This window comes from Peromyscus maniculatus, chromosome 1 (assembly GCF_049852395.1).
Source record: "Peromyscus maniculatus bairdii isolate BWxNUB_F1_BW_parent chromosome 1, HU_Pman_BW_mat_3.1, whole genome shotgun sequence".
NCBI classification, from domain to species: domain Eukaryota; kingdom Metazoa; phylum Chordata; class Mammalia; order Rodentia; family Cricetidae; genus Peromyscus; species Peromyscus maniculatus.
The window spans coordinates 37,114,930-37,134,369 of record NC_134852.1 but is presented as its reverse complement, the minus strand read 5'-3'; the positions used below and the strand labels follow the sequence as shown (position 1 = coordinate 37,134,369).

At 53.6% G+C, this 19,440-nt stretch overlaps 1 protein-coding gene across 20 annotated transcripts; it reads left to right on the top strand.

Annotated features, from left to right (window-relative positions):
• The first annotated feature begins 1,499 nt into the window (after positions 1–1,499).
• Tsks (testis specific serine kinase substrate) lies at positions 1,500–19,131 on the top strand. 20 transcript variants are annotated; one of them, XM_076575669.1, is made up of 11 exons: positions 1,500–1,599; positions 2,092–2,314; positions 11,087–11,182; positions 11,362–11,445; positions 12,640–12,723; positions 13,308–13,594; positions 14,525–14,719; positions 15,083–15,256; positions 17,391–17,526; positions 18,689–18,813; positions 18,952–19,131. In XM_076575669.1, the coding sequence occupies exons 2-11, from the start codon at positions 2,105–2,107 to the stop codon at positions 19,106–19,108; spliced, it is 1,548 nt and encodes a 515-aa protein (XP_076431784.1). In that variant the 5' UTR covers positions 1,500–1,599; positions 2,092–2,104; the 3' UTR covers positions 19,109–19,131. The 20 variants fall into 20 exon arrangements, with proteins under 20 accessions (XP_076431784.1, XP_076431801.1, XP_076431794.1 ...); XM_076575686.1 differs by having other exon boundaries at positions 18,689–18,845; XM_076575679.1 differs by having other exon boundaries at positions 18,646–18,813.
• Positions 19,132–19,440: the final 309 nt, after the last annotated feature.

Here is a 19,440-nt window from a genome sequence, read left to right as displayed (position 1 = left end):
TCTCGAAAAACAAAACAAAAAAAAAAAATCTTTAATATAAACAAAACTAGATGTAACAAAGACCATCCACACACTTTATTTAACCTTGATCACTCAAATATTATCATCCCAAAGTCTTTGTACATCAAACTATGTAGCTGAGGATGATTCTAACTCCTGCCTCTGTCTCCCCAGTGCTGCGATGGAGGCCAGGGCTTCAGGAAGGTCACTGAGCAGGCATTGTATCACCTGAGCCTTAGGTTCAGCCTTTCTGAGACATCTTAGTTTTTATTTTGTTTGACACAGGGTCCAGCTCAGTCCATGCTAGGCTGGAACTCACCGCAAAGCCTAGGCTAGTCTTGAACTTTCTCTATAACCCAGGCTGACCTCAATTTTTGGTTTTGGTGTTGAAACCTGATCTTATGTATCCCAGACTGGAACCAGACTTGCTGTGTGGCCAAGGTTAACCTTAAACTCTTTTTTGTTGTTGTTTTGGTTTAGTTTGGTTTTTGTTTTTCTAGACAGGGTTTCTCTGTGTAGTCCTGGCTGTCGTAGAACTCACTCTGTAGACCAGGCTGGCCTCGAACTCAGAGATCCGCTTGTCTCTGCTTCCAGAGTGCAGAGGTTGAAATCATGCAGCATCACCGCCCAGCTATTATCTTGAGATATCATTTTTGTTTCATGTATATGAGTGTTTTGATTGCATGTATGTCTGTGAGCCCCGTGTGCCTCGTGCTCCCAGAGACTAGAAGAGTTCATCGGATCCTAAAACACTCTAGGACTGGAGTTATGGATGTTTCTGAGCCACGATGTGAGGCTGGGAATTGAACCCCAGGACTTCTAGAAGAGCAGCCAGTATTCTTAACCACTGAGCCATCTCTCTAGCCTCCTGTGTTCTTTTTTGTTTTTGTTTTTGTATTTTGCTTTGTTTTTCGAGACTGGGTTTTTTGTGTAACAGCCCTGGCTGTTTTGGAATTCTCTTTGTAGACGAGTCTGGCTTCAAACTCACAGAGATCCGCCTGCCTCTGTCTCCTGAGTACTGGGATTAAAGGCGTGCGCCGCCGCCGCCGCTGCTGCTGCTGCCGCCGCCGCCGCCACCGCCGCCGCCGCCACCACCTGGCTTGGGTTCTTTTTTAGCAGGTAAAATTCACGCACAGTATGAATCCTAAATCCCCAAACACGTGTTGAGAAGTTCCGATGTATGCCATGACTTCTCCTGACTCTCCCTGTGGCGTTTCTAATGCTGGGGTCTTTTTATTCGGTGTTTCTCTTCCCAATTCTGCCTCCCAGACCGCCACAGAACACCAAGTCCTCCAGGAAAGGACTTGGAAATGATCCTGTTAAGTCTCTCAGATCTCAGGCAAGGCATGAAGCAAGATAGACGACCTGGGACTGAATCCCAGAGCTGGCTGCAGGGTTAGCGCCCGGCCCACTGTGTGCTCTGGACTGGAATGAGGGAGCTGTAGAACCAGAATGTGGGGGGGTGGGGGGCGCGGAATAGTCCACCGAGGTCTGCAGGTTCTCCCTCGTGCCCCTCCCTGTGACCCAGTGGTTAGGCCCTTTATGACCCAGGCCAGGAGCTAGGGGACCCTGAGCGCCGGGGGGCGGGCAGAGCAGATGGTGAGTCTCCCCCTGGGAGCAGGCCCCCCGCGCCATGGCAAGCGTGGTGGTGAAGACAATCTGGCAGTCCAAAGAGATCCATGAGGCGGGGGACCCACCTGTGGGGGTCGAGAGCCGCGCCCAGCTGGTCCCCGAGGCTCCCGGGGGGGTGACCAGCCCTACCAAGGGGATCACGAAGAAAAAGAAGGCCGTGTCCTTCCATGGGTGGGTTTCCTGTTCCCTGCTGGTGACGGGCCTAGTGCCCAACACTGCCTACAGCAAAGCATAGGTGCTGGAGGGGAAGGAGGGGCCAGGGAGGGCACGAGAGCCGAGGGAGGGCAGGCCGCGGGAGGTGGGGAGCATTGGGAGGAGGGGGGCGTGAGCAGGGAGCCCAAAGCCGGCAGCAGGGGCACGGTAGGTGATGGGAACAGGAGACCCGTTGGCTCAGAGAGTGCAGCCCCTGTGCTGAGGACATAAGGCCCCCATCCCCACCATCTCCTGGGTCACCTGCAGGGTGGAGCCCCGGATGTCCCACGAGCCAATGCACTGGTGCCTGAACCTCAAGCGGTCCTCAGCCTGCACCAACGTGTCCTTGCTCAACCTGGCTGCAATGGAGCCGGACTCCTCAGGCACAGACTCCACCACGGAGGACAGTGGTCCACTGGCACTGCCGGGGCCACCTGCTTCTCCTGTACCACCCTGGGCTCCGGAGGACCCTGACATCACAGAGCTTCTGGTGAGCGGCTGATGTGGGGAGGGCCGGGCTACTCAACGGAGGTAGGCAGATCCAAGGGGGTGGGGTCTGATCTAGTTTGGAATGAGAAGTTCTAGTCACTGAGACCAGGAGACAGGCCTGAATGACAGTATCAAGAGGAGTCTCCTGGGGGTGGGGTATAGCTCAGTGGTAGAACACTTGACTAGCAAGGGCCAGGCCCTGGGTTTCATCCTTAGCAACACAAAGAAGACACTGGGCCATGTCCCCAGACCCTCCCTGGAGGATTTGAGGCAGAGCTCTACCACTGAGCCACACCCCCAGCCCCTCACTGGGGGATTCTAGGCAGGGGCTCTACCACTGAGCCACACCCCCCAGCCCCTCACTGGGGGATTCTAGGCAGGGGCTCTACCACTGAGCCACACCCCAGCCCCTCACTGGGGGATTCTAGGCAGGGGCTCTACCACTGAGCCATACCCCCAGCCCCTCACTGGAGGATTCTAGGCAGAGGCTCTACCACTGAGCCACACCCCCAGCCCCTCACTGGGGGATTCTAGGCAGGGGCTCTACCACTGAGCCACACCCCCAGCCCCTCACTGGGGGATTCGAGGCAGAGCTCTTCCACTGAGCCACACCCCAGCCCCTCACTGGGGGATTCTAGGCAGGGGCTCTACCACTGAGCCACACCCCCAGCCTCTCACTGGGGGATTCTAGGCAGGGGCTCTACCACTGAGCCACACCCCCAGCCTCTCACTGGGGGATTCTAGGCAGGGGCTCCACCACTGAGCCACACCCCCAGCCTCTCACTGGGGGATTCTAGGCAGGGGCTCTACCACTGAGTCACACCCCAGTCCCTCACTGGGGGGTTCGAGGCAGAGCTCTTCCACTGAGCCACACCCCAGCCCCTCACTGGGGGATTCTAGGCAGGGGCTCTACCACTGAGCCACACCCCCAGCCCCTCACTGGGGGATTCTAGGCAGGGGCTCTACCACTGAGCCACACCCCCAGCCTCTCACTGGGGGATTCTAGGCAGGGGCTCCACCACTGAGCCACACCCCCAGCCTCTCACTGGGGGATTCTAGGCAGGGGCTCTACCACTGAGTCACACCCCAGTCCCTCACTGGGGGATTCGAGGCAGAGCTCTTCCACTGAGCCACACCCCAGCCCCTCACTGGGGGATTCTAGGCAGGGGCTCTACCACTGAGCCACACCCCCAGCCCCTCACTGGGGGATTCTAGGCAGGGCTCTACCACTGAGCCACACCCCAGCCCCTCACTGGGGGATTCTAGGCAGGGGCTCTACCACTGAGCCACGCCCAAGCTCTTCTTTCACTCTTTGAGACAGGGTCTCACTGCTTAGTCAATTTCCTGCAATCCCCCTGCCCTCCAAGTAGCTGGGGTGAGAGGCCTGAGCCCATGCATCCAGCATCTGGTAAATATTCTCTCGAAAGCCTAAGATGAGATGTCAGGAATAGAGGACAGAGACACAGCTCTCAGCGTCACCCTCAGCAGCTTGAGGCATTATTTTTGTCGTTTTTTTTTTTTTTTTTTTTTTTTAAGAGAGTGTCTTTCTCACTATGTAGCCCTGGCTGGCCTGGAACTCTCCATGTAGACCAGGCTGGCCTCAAACTCACCGATGCTCTCCTTCCTCTGCCACTAGCTGGAATTAAAGACAGGCAACACCACACCCAACTGAGGCATTATCTTAATCTCCCAGGAACTTGGACTCAGGCCAAACTGGGGTTTGTGGCTTCCATGCAGGAAAGAATTTCGGTTTATAAAGCACAGGCAGGGATTTCATTAAAGACATTTTAATATAGACTTTAAACAGGCCAGTTAGGAGGAGAGGTGCTCAGAGGGAACACAAGACGCCCTTAAGTGTGAGCAATGGCTTTCCAAGGGAGATCCCGGGGAGTGCCTCGGCATCAGCCTCATGCACCATTTGGTGGCTCTCAAGCTCTGTCTCTAAAGGTTTCTGTGGGAAGCGTTTCCTTGACCTCTCTTTCCCCATCGACTGACTGGATGGTTTGGCGAGGGGCATGTTCCTCTACAAGTTGGAGGATGACTTGGAGAAGTGTGTTCTCCCCTGACACCATGTAGAACTCAAAAACAGAACTCAGGTCCTCAGGCTTGGTGGCAATTGTCTTTACCTACTGATATCTTTTGGATAATCAAGTTTAAGGACTAGTTCTGGTGGTGACTTGGATGAGATGATAATCTATGAGGAAAAAAACCCAGAAAGCCACTGGAGTCGGGGTTCTGGTGAGAAAAACTGCAGATTCTCAACTGGGAAGAGAGAGGCCTCGGAAGGTAACTGTGCTGAATTTGTTGGTTTGGTTTTTGGTTTTTCGAGACAGGGTTTCTCTGGATAGCCCTGGCTGTTCCATTTACCTGGAACTCACTCTGTAGACCAGGCTGGCCTTGAACTCACGGAGATCTTCCTGCCTCTGCATCCCGAGTGCTGGGTTTAAAGGTGTGCGCCACCACCGCCCAACCTGTGCTAGGATTTTAAAAAGGGATTTAGTTTTATTTTATGTGTGTGAGTGTTCTGCCTGCCTGCGTGTTAGAGCACTGTGTGTGGGTCTGGTGTCCAAGGGGGCCAGAAGAGGGCGTCAGATCCCCTGAAATTAGAGTTATGGATGATTTTGAGCTGTTGTGTGGACTCTGGGAACTGAACCTGGGTCCTCTGAAAAAAGCAGCCAATGCTGTAATCGCTGAGCCTTTTCTTCAGTTTCTATTCTTTTTTTTTTTTTAATTACTTTGATTTATTTTTGTGTGGGGGCGGGGCCCATGTATGCTATATCACATATGAGAGGGTCAGAGGACCACTTAGTGAAACTTCCCTCGACTGAATGGGTCTGGGGGTCAGACTCAGGTGCCTTCACCCAATAGGCCATTTCATCATGTTGCGGGATATTTAACTATGTAAAGATGTGTTGCCGTTTTACCTTGCCTGCCTAAGGTACCTCACTGGTCTAATAGAAAGCCGAATGGCCAATAGCGAGGGAGGAGGTACAGGCGGGACTTCTGGGAAGGGAGGGTAAAAACAGGAGAATTTAGGCTCAGAGGAAGAAAAAAAAGAGACACCAGGGAGGCACCAGGGGCCAGACAGACAGACATGGAGGAAGCAGGAAAGTAGGACAAACAGGATGACAGAAAAGGTAACAAGACCTGAGGCCAAACATAGATGACTAGAAACAGGTTAAAAAATTATTAGAGCCAGTGGGACAAGCCTAAGCTTAGGCCAAGAATTCATAATAATAATAGGTCTCCATGTCTTCATTTGGGAGCTGGCTGGTGACCCAAAGAGAGTTCCAGCTGCATCACTGCCCCAAGTTTTGTCTTCTGTGGCTTCTGTCTCACCGAGCAGAGCCATGGACCTAGTCTATCTAAGGTTCAAAAGCCTCAGTCTGTCTTGCTGAGTCAGGTGGGGACAGAGGGTCTGAGCCCGGAAACTGGGAGGTCATCACGTAAAGGCAACCAGGACAAGATGATGTCACCGAGACATTAAACCCTATATAAGGCCCAGTGGGTGCTTCCAAGCCTAGACAGCCTGAGTTCAGTCCCTGAAACCCACATGGTATAGAGAACCAAGGTGTCTTCTGACCTCCACACACAAGCCCTGGCGTGCAGGTGCTGAGATAATAAATAAAGGAATGTAGAAAAATATATAAATGCTAGGCATGGTGGTCCATTCCTTTAATCCCAGCACCTGGGAGGCAAAGGCAGGTGGATCTCTGTGATTTGGGAGCCAACCTGGTCTACATAGAGAGACCTTGTCTTAAAAAAAATAAAATAAAGTAAAATCAAATGTAAGGCAGAATCTAATAGAGATTTAATCATGGCCTGTGAGTCTTGGAGGGCAGAGGACTTGTCCCCACTGTGAGGAATATATAATCTCACTTAATAATAACATAGGCAATAGAAAATGGTAGAATCCAAGACAGAAAGCTGGACCCATCTCCACAGGCTGTCTTTAGGATGAAGAGAAGCCCACTCACTCATGCCCCAGCCTCTGTGTGGCAGACAGCCAACCACCCCAATACCCTCAGCACAGTAGTTACTTCGTCAGTATTTGGCCTCATTTCTCCGATGGTGCAGATATGGAGGACCAGAAAGGTTCAATAGCATACGGAAGGCCACCCAGCTGGGAAGCAGCAGGATCAGCTTAGGGAGTCAGTCGCGGCAGATGGTTGGTGTGATGGTAGTCTACACTGGCGGGGCAGGAAGGACACTGTGGACACCCCGAAGAAGAAGAACCAGAGTGTTTGTGCAAAAAGGAGAGCCCACGGGCTGGACCTTGACGCTGAAATCAGGTATTCTCCGGGCAGAAAACAGCACTGTGGCCACCAGGAACATGTCGGAAGAGACGGGCGGAAACAGGACAGGACAGGGAAAGGACAAGGCTGTGGCAGAGGAGAGATGGGGTTAGAGAGAGAGCAGGCCACTGTCACACAGGCTGCAGAACATGGTGTTGTCCCCACAGGGACACTGTGGCTTCCGGCGAGGGGGAAGCAGCCTGGCAGACTGGCTCTCTTCCCTTTACTGCTATCCTGCTGTGTGCACATCCGGTGATGTCTCCTCCCTCCTGACAGCATCTGTAAGGGGGGGATATAATGACCCAGCTGAAAGATGAAGGCAAAACTAACCGAGGTGTAGAAGGAAGCGCCATTCCCAAGGTCACAAGAGCATGGAGTGCTTGTAAGAACCAGAGGCTAGTTTAGAAGGCTTTCTTTCTTCCCTAAGACTCCTTTAGAGCGGGAAAGGGGAGGCAGGAAGGCCAGAAGGGCTGAGGCTAGTGCTGGATGGGAAGCCGGGAGTGGGGTAGACTCAGCTCTCCCTCCAGTGGGAGAGACTCCCCACACCCCAGAGCCTGGAGCTGGATGCCTCCCACCAGAACTATTAACATGGCCCCCAAGGACCGCTGACGTCCAAACAGCTCTGGGCTGCAGGAATTAAGGCTTCAGGGATCAAAGCTGGTGAGCACTGTGTGGGCCTCGAGCCTTTTCCTGCTGCCAGCTTCCTCCTTTCTGTTTTGGGACCGGCAACCACACCTGGTGGGAGGGGAGGGGCTGAGGAGGGTGCCCGGTATGTGAGCTACAGGGGGGTGAGGGGACCCGGAGATGGGGGATAGAGACTCAGAGAGATAGAGGAACAGAGATGAGGGAGACAGAGCCAAGACCCAGAGAGATACACAGAGCCCCCAAAGAGAGAGAGACAGACAGACAGACAGACAGACAGACAGACAGGAGAGCCTTAGAGAGCCATGGTGACTTTGGCTGATAGTGATGGTGCTCATGAGGAGGAATGGTTAGTGTTGGCATGACAGGTCGTCATCGTCGGTGTCCAGTCCTAGCTTCCCTGGAGACAGCAAATGCTGTAAGGGGCAGTGGTGCTCTTGGTGGTCACTATGACGACAGTGGCCATCGAGGTCTCCCCTGCTAAGGACACTCGGACACACATTCTGTGGCAGCGTCTTAGTCCCTCCTGGACACACCATGCCGTCGCCGTTGCCGTCTTTATTCCGTTCTAGGGTGGAGACCCCAATGCATGGCCGGCTCTGGCCTGGACTGCACATGCTCCTCTTTGCTCAGCCTCCCAAGTGCAGGGCCAGCAGCACGTGCCACCGCTACCAGCTTTGTTTTTCCAGCCCTTTGGTTTTTTCTGAATGGGTCTCCTGCATCCCAGGCTGACTTCAAAATCTCTTTGTAGCCAAGGATGACCTTGAACAAGGCTGAGCTCAAGAGTGCAGGTGTGCACCACCACACCTAGTTTGTACAAGGCTGGGGATGGAACCCAGGCCCCTGCGTGTGCTAGGCCAGCACTCCAACTGAGCTACAGCCCTCAGATTCACTGTGGAGGATGGCCTTGAACACCTGATTCTCCTGCCTCCACCTTCATGCTGACATTGGTTATTTGTTTTACCAATCTAGACATTAATTCCCTGTAGCTGTGGATCAGGTCATATAGCAGTCTATCCTTACTCCCCATTTGATGGGAAGGGAAACTGAGGCAGGCTCCAGGCAGGGAATACAGGTGCACAGCACAGGAGTAGATGGGGGCAGAACATGCCCAGGACAGGGTTGTTCACCTGCCTATAACTCCTCAGCTTTCCTGTCTCTCATCCTCTCTCTCCTCCAAGGATCCTGAGTACCCCTTCCCAAGTTTTGATCCATTTCATTTGAACTAGTCATCCTGTGATGGTAGCCGTTAGTCATATCTATATTGCACAGGTAGGGAAACTGAGGCATCACAAGCTGAGATGCTCTCCCTGAGAACACACAGGAGGTGAAAGGAGCTGACCCAGGATGAATGTTCTGAGTCCCCAGAGGAACACCCTACAGTAGCCTTCTGAGTTGTCAGTTCAGAAAGACATGTTTGCACATTAGTTATCCAATGCTTTGAAACAAGTTGTCTCGATACTTAGTACAGCCCACAGGGAGTGACTAAGTTGGAAGGTTCTGGTTCAGGGCTGGATGAGGCTACAGTCAACATTTCAGCCAGGACTATGGTCCTCTGAAGAGGTGAGGATGAGTTACTATTATGTTCTAGGCCATAGTCCCCTGGTGAGATGAGAGTGTGGTTGGCATTTCATCCAGGATTTAATCTTCTGATGGGATGAAGGTGCTGTAAACTGGAATACATCTTTCTCTGTCTCACCAGCCAGCTCCCAAATAACGACACAGAGACTTCTTATTCATTAGCTGAGCTGAGGCTTGTTTCTAACTAGCTTCTTAACTTGCTTCTGTTAATCTCGTGGCTGTCACCTCTCCTCCTGAATGTCCTGCTTCCTCTCTGTGTAGCTGGCGACTCCTCTCCCCTCTTCCCCGAGCTCTCTGTCTGGAAGTCCTGCCTATACCTCCTGCCTAGCTATTGGCCATTTAACTTTTTACCAAAACAATCACAGTAACAAATCTGCACACAGTGTAATCAAATATCTTGCAACAGTAGACAGTCCATCAAGGGATGTAGGTGCAGTCAACTGTTCTGTGAGGACTGGAGTCCTCCGACAGGATGCAGATGCCGTCAGTATTGTGCTTCGGGCTGTGTTCATCTGATGACTTACCAGGGCTGGAAGATGCCCCACCAAGACGTTGCCCTGTGGGTGCCTCAACTCACCCTGGCCTTTGGCTCGAGACCTAGGCTCCTGACCATATGGCCTTCTTCTCCGTACATAAATGCTCATGACATGGCAGGCAGCATTCCTCAGAGCATCACCTCCCAAGTGCCAGGATAACGGATGTGTGCCACCATACCTGGCTCATCGCATCCTCAGTTTTCAGTGTGCTAGAGAGTGAATCAAACTGTTTCTGATTTATTTCCATCTTTTATGGAAATGTGGAATTTTAGAATTCATCCTCTGCCATTTTGCTGATAATTTTTATATTAAATTTATTTATTTTCGGGACAGGGTTTCTCTATATAACCACCCTGACTGTCCTGGAATTCGCTCTGTAGACCAGGCTGGCCTCGAACTCAGAGATCCGCCTGCCTCTGCCTCCTGAGTGCTGGGATTAAAGTTGTGCGCCACCACTGCTCGGCTGAGACTGTCTTAAAAGGTAAAGAGAGCTGGGCACAGTGATCTTGCCAGTTATTCCAATACATAGGAAGCTGAGGCAGGAACATCTCCAGGATTTTGAGGTCAACCTGGGGCTATTTAATGAGTACATAGCCTGGGCTACAGAGTCAGACTCCTTAAAAAAAAAAAAAAAAAAAAAGGAGAGAAAGAAAAAACAAAAATGAGGATAGAAAAAGAGGTTGAGGAAGAGGAAGGAGGAGGAAAGCATACCTGTCCTTTCAACAGTTACTTAATGTCCTCACTGTGCCCACCCATCTGTATTGGCTAGCATGGCCACATGATCTCAGCCAGCTGCAAAGGAGCTCTCGAAGTCTTTATTTTCAATTAAGAAACAAGAATGGCCGGGCGGTGGCGGCACACACCTTTAATCCCAGCACTCGGGAGGCAGAGGCCTGCCTGGGCTACAGAGTGAGTTCCAGGAAAGGAAAGGCGCAAAGCTACACAGAGAAACCCTGTCTCTGAAAAAAAAAAAAAAAAAAAAAAGTAAGCGGCAGCCATTATGTAACAAATTTGCCTGCTGTAGCAAAAGACAGAAAAAAACCAGTTTGCACAAGGCACAAGCTGCTGCCTCACCTGTGAACAGTTGGTAAGACCTGAGAATGGGAACCGAGGCATGGTGGCACACACCTTTAATCCTAGCACTCAGGGGGCAGAGTCAGGCTGATCTCTGAGTTCCAGGACAGCCAGAGCTACACAGTGACACCCTGTCTCAAAACCAAAACAAACAGAACTGAGCATGTTGGCCAGAGGAGCTGAGGAGGCTGAAGAGGCACTTGGGATCGTTTCTCAGCCTCTATTTGATGATCCAAGGTGGCTGTCAATTTTATGCTCTAGAGAGCAGAGGACAGAGAAGGAGGAGGGCTTTTATGGATGCACATCTGTGGCTGGAACCTAGGATCTTGTGGGTGCTGGGCAAGTACTGTACCACTGAGTCACACCCCAGCACCTCACTGCTGAGTTATACCCCCACCCTCCAACTGGGGGATGTTAGACATTTGCCTCAGAGTTTGAAATTGTCTTCCCTGCTTACTTCCTCAGAACACCGTGAAGAGTGTTAGTCTGCTTCTGGCTTTACCCAGCAAGGAAACTAAATCCAAGGGTGCCACCCTTTATCCAAAGCCACACAGCCCCCCAGAGCAAAAGCAAGCTGAAAGCACAGCCTGCTAGCTCCAGAGTTTTCCTGGTGTCGAACTATACGTGTCTCCGACTCTTTTCCAGAGTGGGGTCAACAGTGGATTGGTGCGTGCCAAAGACTCCATCACCAGCTTGAAGGAAAAGACTACGAGGGTTAACCAGCATGTTCAGACACTGCAGGTGTGACACTTGGGTCCCCGTGCCCCGCGTGTGGCCTCTTCCTCCAGAGCTAAGTTCCCACCTTGAAGCCTTCCTGCATCATAGTGCACACCCAGTCAGTCCCCCACAGGGTAAGACCCTGCTCCCCCTCTAAGCTTTCCGAACTGCCCTGTGTAACCCTGCCTCCTTCCACGGTCAAGAGCGAGTGCTCGGTGCTGAGTGAGAACCTGGAAAGGCGGCGGCAGGAGGCAGAAGAGTTGGAGGGTTACTGCAGCCAGCTGAAGGTGAGCCGCTGTGGACGGAGTGGGGGGGTGGGGGGATGAGAAGAGGAGGGCAGTGTGAGGCCCCGACCCGTGGCTCAGTGGGCAGAGCGCTTGCCTAGCATGCAGGAAGGCCCAGGTCCGGTCCTGGCATGCAGGGAGGCCCAGGCTCAGTCCTAGCATGCAGGAAGGCCCAGGCTCGGTCCTAGCATGCAGGAAGGCCCAGGCTCGGTCCTAGCATGCAGGAAGGCCCAGGCTCGGTCCTAGCATGCAGGAAGGCCCAGGCTCGGTCCTAGCATGCAGGAAGGCCCAGGTCCGGTCCTAGCATGCAGGAAGGCCCAGGTCCGGTCCTAGCATGCAGGAAGGCCCAGGTCCGGTCCTAGCATGCAGGAAGGCCCAGGCTCGGTCCTAGCATGCAGGAAGGCCCAGGTCCGGTCCTAGCATGCAGGAAGGCCCAGGCTCGGTCCTAGCATGCGGGAAGGCCCAGGTCCGGTCCTAGCATGCGGGAAGGCCCAGGTCCGGTCCTAGCATGCGGGAAGGCCCAGGTCCGGTCCTAGCATGCAGGAAGGCCCAGGTCCAGTCCTAGCATGCAGGAAGCTGAGTGTAGTGGCACACACCTATGATCCACACTTAGAAGCTGGACTCTGAGACTCAGGAGTTCAAGATTCTCTTCAGCTACATAACGAAGTGGAGGCCAGGGGTGCATGAGATCCTCTCATGGCTACCAAAAATGTCACTCTCTTCTGGCTTCCACGGGCACTGCATGCATGTTGGACACATACATGTGCACATACAGACAAAACACCCATACACATAAGATTTTTTTTTTCTTTTTTCTTTTTTTGGTTTTTGGAGACAGGGTTTCTCTGTGTTGCCCTGGCTGTCCCGGAACTCACTCTGTAGAGCAGGCTGGCCTCGAACTCAGAGATTCACCTGCCTCTGCTTCCCAAGTGCTGGGATTAAAGGCGTGCGCCATCATTGCCTGGCTCATAATAAATATTTTTAAAAATCTTTTAGATTTTAAAATGTAAAACAGTAGAGCATAGGAACGGTGGGCTGGTGGAAGTGTTAGCCAAGGACAGGTATGGCTAGGGAGGAAGCCTGGCTGGGACGTAGGTGCATCCTACATGGGGCAGGTGCTGAGCCAACAATGAGGCTGAAGGTGGGGGGCAGAACCGGAATGGGAAGCAGGGCCCCTGCCCTGATGTCCTGACCCAGGAGAACTGCCGCAAGGTGACCCGCTCAGTGGAAGACGCTGAAACCAAAACCAATGTCCTGAAGCAGAACTCTGCCTTGCTGGAGGTAAGTGGGTGTGGGTGTGGAGGAGCCCTAAGCTAGCGAGAAGTCTGGGTGGAGCTAGAGAGGGGGTTGGAGGAGCTGGGGAGGGCGTGGACAAGTGTGTAGAGCGTCCAGAGCCTCCAGGAGCTGAGGAGGGTTGGACCTGCTTATGGAGCTTGGAGGTCGGGCTGGAGGGACCCACGGAAGGAGCCAAAAGAGGACTTGGTGGGAGGGACCAGAGTGGAGCCTGGGGAAGCTGAGTTGTGCAAGCGTGGAGCCTGAAGCCCCTGGGTGGGCAGGGTCTAGGATGAAGACCTGCAAGCTTCCTTTCCAACAAAACACTGAGGAGCCGTCCCTAAGCGGCAGGGGCCGATTTTTGACAGGCAGAGCAGGGCAGCGGGTGGTATGCTAGTTGCAGCCTCAGAAACAGCTAGCAGGTTTTAGTAAATGGTATTTCCCCCACCCCACCCCACCCCACGCACGCCAGCAAGCATACTTCCCACTTAACTCTTCCTACACTACTTTGCAGTCTCGGTGATCCCTGGGGTGCAGGTGGCTGAGGATGTCAAGGTGCTGGACACCCTGACTCACTGTCCTCCCCTGTCCAGGAGAAGCTAAGATACCTCCAGCAGCAACTGCAGGATGAGACGCCGCGGAGACAGGAGGCCGAGCTGCAGGAGCTAGAGCAAAAGCTGGAGGCAGGCCTCTCCCGGCACGGCCTGAGCTCTGCCACTCCCAATCAGGGCTGCTCCGGCCCGCCTGGCAGTCCCGAGGAACCCCCGCGGCCGCGGGGCCTGGCCTCCAGTGCCTGGGGCATGGCACCCCGGGCAGGGGAGGGACCTTCGCTGACAGAGCAGGAGTTGCAGAAGGTCTCCACCGGCTTGGAGGAGCTGAGGTGGGCGGGGACTGGAGGAGGTGGGTGGACCAGGCCTCAGGTGGAACGAAGGGCGGGACCTCGGTGGAGCGTGGAGGCTGGGTGGGCGGGGTTTGGACGGGGGTGGGCGGGACAGAGTGGGTCGGAGGGGCTGCGGTAGGCGAGGGAGGACTGGAAAAGCTTGATGTGGGAGGGACTTGGAGGTTGAGGTGGACAGGGCTAGGTGCGTGGGGACAGCAGCGGAACCTGGGGAGAGCAGCGGAACGTGGGTGGCAGCATCAGTGATACAGGGCCAACCCAGAACACAAATGAAAAGGCAAAAGGCGGGGCATAGTGGTGCACACCTTTAATCCCGGCACTGGGAGGCAGAGGCCAGAGGATCTCTGTGAGTTGGAGGCCAGCTTGGTCTACACAGAGAATTCCAGTACAACCAGGACTACATAGAGAGACCCTGTCTCAAAAACAACAAAAAAGCCGGGTGGTGGTACACACCTTTAATCCCAGCACGTGGGAGGCAGAGCAGGCAGATCTCTATGATTGCAAGGCCAGCCTGGTCTACAGAGCGAGTTCCAGGACAGCTAGGACTACACAAAGAAACCTTGTGTCAAAAGAGAGAGAGAGAGAGAGAGAGAGAGAGAGAGAGAGAGAGAGAGAGAGAGAGAGAGAGAGAGAAGGAAGGGAAAGGAAAGAAGGGAAAAGGGAAAAAGGAAAGAAAGAAAGAAGAAAGAAAGAAAGAAAGAAAGAAAGAAAGAAAGAAAGAAAGAAAGAAAGAAAGAAAGAAAGAAAGAAAGAAAAAGAAAGAAAGAAAGAAAAAGAAAGAAAATGGGGGAAAAGAAAGAAAAAAGAAAAAGAAAAGAAAGAAAAGAATTTGGTCATCTATCTGGGGTGAGGTCGATGAGGCAATGCATGGTCAAACCTATGCCCACCCTTTCTCCCCTCTGGTTCCCGCAGGAGGGAGGTGTCCTCGCTGGCAGCCCGGTGGCATCAGGAGGAGGGCGCAGTGCAGGAGGCGCTGCGGTTGCTGGGTGGCCTGGGTGGCCGGCTGGATGGCTTCCTGGGCCAGTGGGAGCTGGCCCAGCGGGAACAGGCACAGTCTGCGCGGGGTTTGCAGGAGCTGCGAGGACGGGCGGATGAGCTGTGCACTATGTAAGGGCTCCGCAGGTGCTGGAGGGGACACGGGGTCCGTGGGAAAGTGGAACCAACCCAAGGGTGGGTCCTCGAGGAAAAAGGATCGACCAATCTTCTGGGGCTAAGTGACCGGTACCAAGAGGTAGAACTTGCCTAGGATCCCCAGTGATGGGGGAGGTGTGGCTCAGTAGCTCTGGGGTACTGAATGAGAGCCTGGTTCAGCACTAGGACATTTGCCTAGTGGAAGCCCTGGCTCCTCTCCCCAGTGGAGGTGGAGAACCCGTCAGCGCCGAGGACAGGCAGCTATACAGTATTGAAAGGTGGTTCTGGGCTAATATTGGATGCTGCAAGCTCCGCACATTGGTTGCTCTCCCGTCTCAGGGTGGAGAGGTCAGCAGTGTCTGTGGCTTCACTGAGGAGTGAGCTGGAGGCGCTGGGCCCAGTGAAACCGGTTCTGGAGGAGCTGGGGCGGCAACTTCAGAACTCCCGAAGGGGAGCTGACCACGTCTTGAACTTGGACCGGTCTGCCCAAGGCCCTTGTGCTCGGTGTGCCAGGTAGGGGAGGGGTGGAGCCTGCACTGTGGGTCACACGGAGGACGCGGGGAGGGGTGGAGCCTGCACTGTGGGTCACACGGGGAGGGGTGGAGCCTGCACTGTGGGTCACACGGGGAGGGGTGGAGCCTGCACTGTGGGTCACACGGAGGACGCGGGGAGGGGTGGAGCCTGCACTGTGGGTCACACGGGGAGGGGTGGAGCCTGCACTGTGGGTCACACGGGGAGGGGTGGAGCCTGCACTGTGGGTCACACGGGGAGGGGTGGAGCCTGCACTATGGGTCACACGGGGAGGGGTGGAGCCTGAACTGTGGGTCACACGGGGAGGGGTGGAGCCTGCACTGTGGGTCACACGGGGAGGGGTGGAGCCTGCACTGTGGGTCACACGGGGAGGGGTGGAGCCTGCACTGAGGGTCACACGGGGAGGGGTGGAGCCTGCACTGTGGGTCACACGGGGAGGGGTGGAGCCTGAACTGTGGGTCACACGGGGAGGGGTGGAGCCTACACTGTGGGTCACGCGGGGAGGGGTGGAGCCTGCACTCCGGGTCACACGGAGGACGACACACTGTCGTTGTGAACGATGTGTGTCTATGGGTTGCAGGGTGAGAATCCTATTGCATTGTGGGAACAACTTTTCTACCTTTCTCACGTGGTAAAAATTGGCTTCTTTTCTGCCTGTATGAAGGCAAAGATCGGGTGCATTGATATTTGAGACATGGTGCATTTCCAGCACATTGTGGGAAGGTTGGCATGTCATGAGGGTGGGTTCCAGGGGCATGGAGAAAGCTCAGTTAAGACAGTGCGGTGGTGGCACACGCCTTTAATCCCAGCACTCGGGAGGCAGAGGCAGGCGGATCTCTGTGAGTTCGAGGCCAGCCTGGTCTACAGAGTGAGATCCAGGACAGGCTCCAAAACTACACAGAGAAACCTTGTCTCGAAAAAACAAAAACAAAGAAACAAACAAACAAACAAAAAAAAGTTTGCCTTGCAAGCAGAAGGGAGGATCCCTGTACCAGCCAGACTAGTTGAATCTAGGAACTCCAGGTTCAGAGACCTTGTCTTTTTTTTTTTATTATTATTATTTTTTATTTTTGAGACAGGGTTTCTCTGTGTAGTTTTGCACCTTTCCTGGAACTCACTTTGTAGACCAGGCTGGCCTCGAACTCACAGAGATCCGCCTGCCTCTGCCTTCCGAGTGCTGGGATTAAAGGCGTGTGCCACCACTGCCCGGCGAGACCTTGTCTTTAAAAATAAGGTAGATGGGGCTGGAGAGATGCCTCAGAGGTAAGAGCACTGGTTGCTGTTCCAGAGGTCCTGAGTTCAATTCCCAGCAACCACATGATGACTTACAACCATCTATAAGGAGATCTGGTGCCCTCTTCTGACCTGCAGGCACACATGCAGGCAGAACACTGTATACATAATAAAATAAATCTTAAAAAAAAAAAAGAAAAAAAAAAAAAGGTAGAGATGGGGCTGGAGAGATGGCTCAGTGGTTAAAAGCACTGTTCTGGGTTCAATTCCCAGCACCTACATGGCAGCTCACAACTGTAATTCCAGTTCCAGGGGACCTGACACTCATGGCAACATACCAATGGACATAAAATAAAAATAAATTTTTAAAAAAAAGGTAGAGATCTGGATAGTATTTTAGAGCACTGGCTGCTCTTCTAGAGGTCCGCACTGCAACCATATAGTGGCTCACAACCACCCTTGGTAATGAGATCTGGTGCCCTCTTCTGGCATGCAGGCAGACATACTGGCAGAACACTACATCCATAATAAACAAGCAAACAAATAAACAGATGGACAAATAGATAAGTGGATAAATAAATAAATAAAATAAAATAAATAAATAAATAATAGCTCTGTAGATGAGCTAACCTCAAACTAACACAGATCCACCTGCCTCTGCCTTCCGAGTGCTGGGACTGAAGACATCTGCTACCACTGCTTGGCTTGGAGGCAGAGGCAGGTGGATCTTTGTGAGTTCGAGGCCAGGCTGATCTACATAGTAAACTCCAGGACAACCAGGGCTGTGTAGAAAGACCCTGTCTCAACAAACAACAAACAAAAAGAAATGACCAGATGGAGCCTAATCCAGCGCATCCCCCACTTGCCGATTCTCCCTCCACAGCCAGGGGCAGCAGCTGTCCACGGAGTCCCTGCAGCAGCTGCTGGAGCGTGCGCTGACCCCGCTGGTGGATGAGGTGAAGCAGAAAGGACTGGCTCCTGCCTGCCCCAGCTGCCAGAGGCTACACAAGAAGATTCTGGTACCAGGGGCCATGGGTTGCCAGGACCCAAGTTACTTTTGTGTTTGGCAGGGTGTGGGGAGCCCCGGCTCAGGAATCCTGCTGGCCTGTGGCAGGAACAGGAGGCCTGTGTGGGAGCAGCAGGTCTTGCCTCTGTGCAGAAGGAGGACAAAGAGCTTAGTGGCTGCCCAGTCACAACGCAGGGACAGACTCTGGCCTAAAGCATCATAATGCACTGGGGCTGGGATATCATGGAACATACGAACAGATTCCACTCTACAGCTCATGGAACATGGGCCTGATTTTCTGTAGCCCCTCAGGGAGGTCACTGGACTCAGAGGAACCCTTGATGCCAGACTGGGGGGACCACTTATACAAGTCAAGCTCTGTAGCTGTTAGAACTTGAGGCCTGATACGTTGTGGGACATAGAGAGCCAGTGCATGATACTGGCCTATGGGATGTTGGGATATAAATTATAGTGAACAGCTATAGGAATACATGGGAGGTCATGGCCTGGTGCACTGTGGGAATACAGAGGTTAGTGCATGATGGGGTGATGGGATATGAATTGTAGTGAGCTGCAGCCCCAATACATAGGAAGTCACAGGGCATGGTGAATTGTGGGATATAGAACACTATAATGCTAGGGACCATTCTTGTGACCAAGGCAGACATCACAAATACTTGGTCTTAAGAATAGGGGATATAACACTGGGCGGTGGTGGCGCATGCCTTTAATCCCAGCACTCGGGAGGCAGAGGCAGGCGGATCTCTGTGAGTTCGAGGCCAGCCTGGTCTACAGAGCGAGATCCAGGACAGACTCCAAAACTACACAGAGAAACCCTGTCTCAAAGAAAAAAAAAAAAAAGAATAGGGGATGTAGAAGGGCACCATGCTTGGATACACACAATACAGGACAATTCATAGGCATTAGGGGCACAGTACTTCAGATGCAACTCAGCTTGCTTGGGACACAGGCCAGTGCATTAGGGACATTCACAGGCTTCCTGTGAGATGCAGGTGGGGAGATCAGTGGGATGCCCTAAGCTCAAGGCCTGATGGGTTACTTTGGGTGGTGTGCAGGCTCCATGGGACCCTGCCCCTTGCCCTCCGCGACCCAGCTCCCCCTCCACCCCCAGCCCAGTCCAGTAAGCCCAGCGGCGCCTACACTCCTCTCCCCAGGAGCTGGAGCGCCAGGCCTTGGCCAAACACGTCAGGGCAGAGGCCCTGAGCTCCACCCTTCGGCTGGCCCAAGACGAAGCCGTTCGGGCCAAGAACCTACTGCTGACGGACAAGATGAAGCCGGAGTGAGGACGAAGGCAGAGGGCATGGGAGGAGGGTGAGGTCTCCGGATGGGGCCTGGCTCCTCCTCCTCTGGCCCCTCACCTACCCTGGCCCCCAGCCGGGCCTCCCCAGTGCTGACCCCCGGCTGACTGTCATTACAGGGAGAAGGTGGCCACTTTGGACTATATGCATTTGAAGATGTGTTCCCTCCACGACCAGCTCAGCCACCTGCCACTTGAGGGATCCACGGGGGCAATGGGGGGAGGAAGCACTGGAGCGGCGCCCCCTAAACGTGGGGGCCCAGGCTCTGAACAATAAATGGCCTCTCATGCTGGCATGAATTCTGACTCTGAATTGCATCAAAAAGTAAAAATATAATCGTCGGGTGTGGAGACGAGAGGATTTCCATGGGATCCGGGATAGCCTAGGTTACACAGTGATACCCTGGCTCAAAAACAAAACAGGGAAGGACGGATGCGGTTCAAACGGTAGCGCTCCTGCTGAGCTCGCCTGAAGTTCTGGGAGCCATCCAGACACCCACCTGTACACACCGGCAACACCAGACTAGTCTACGCAGAAAATTCCAAGTCAGCTTGTGTGTTACGTGAGACCCTATCTCAAAAGAACGAAGAAGGAGCCGTGCGGTGGTG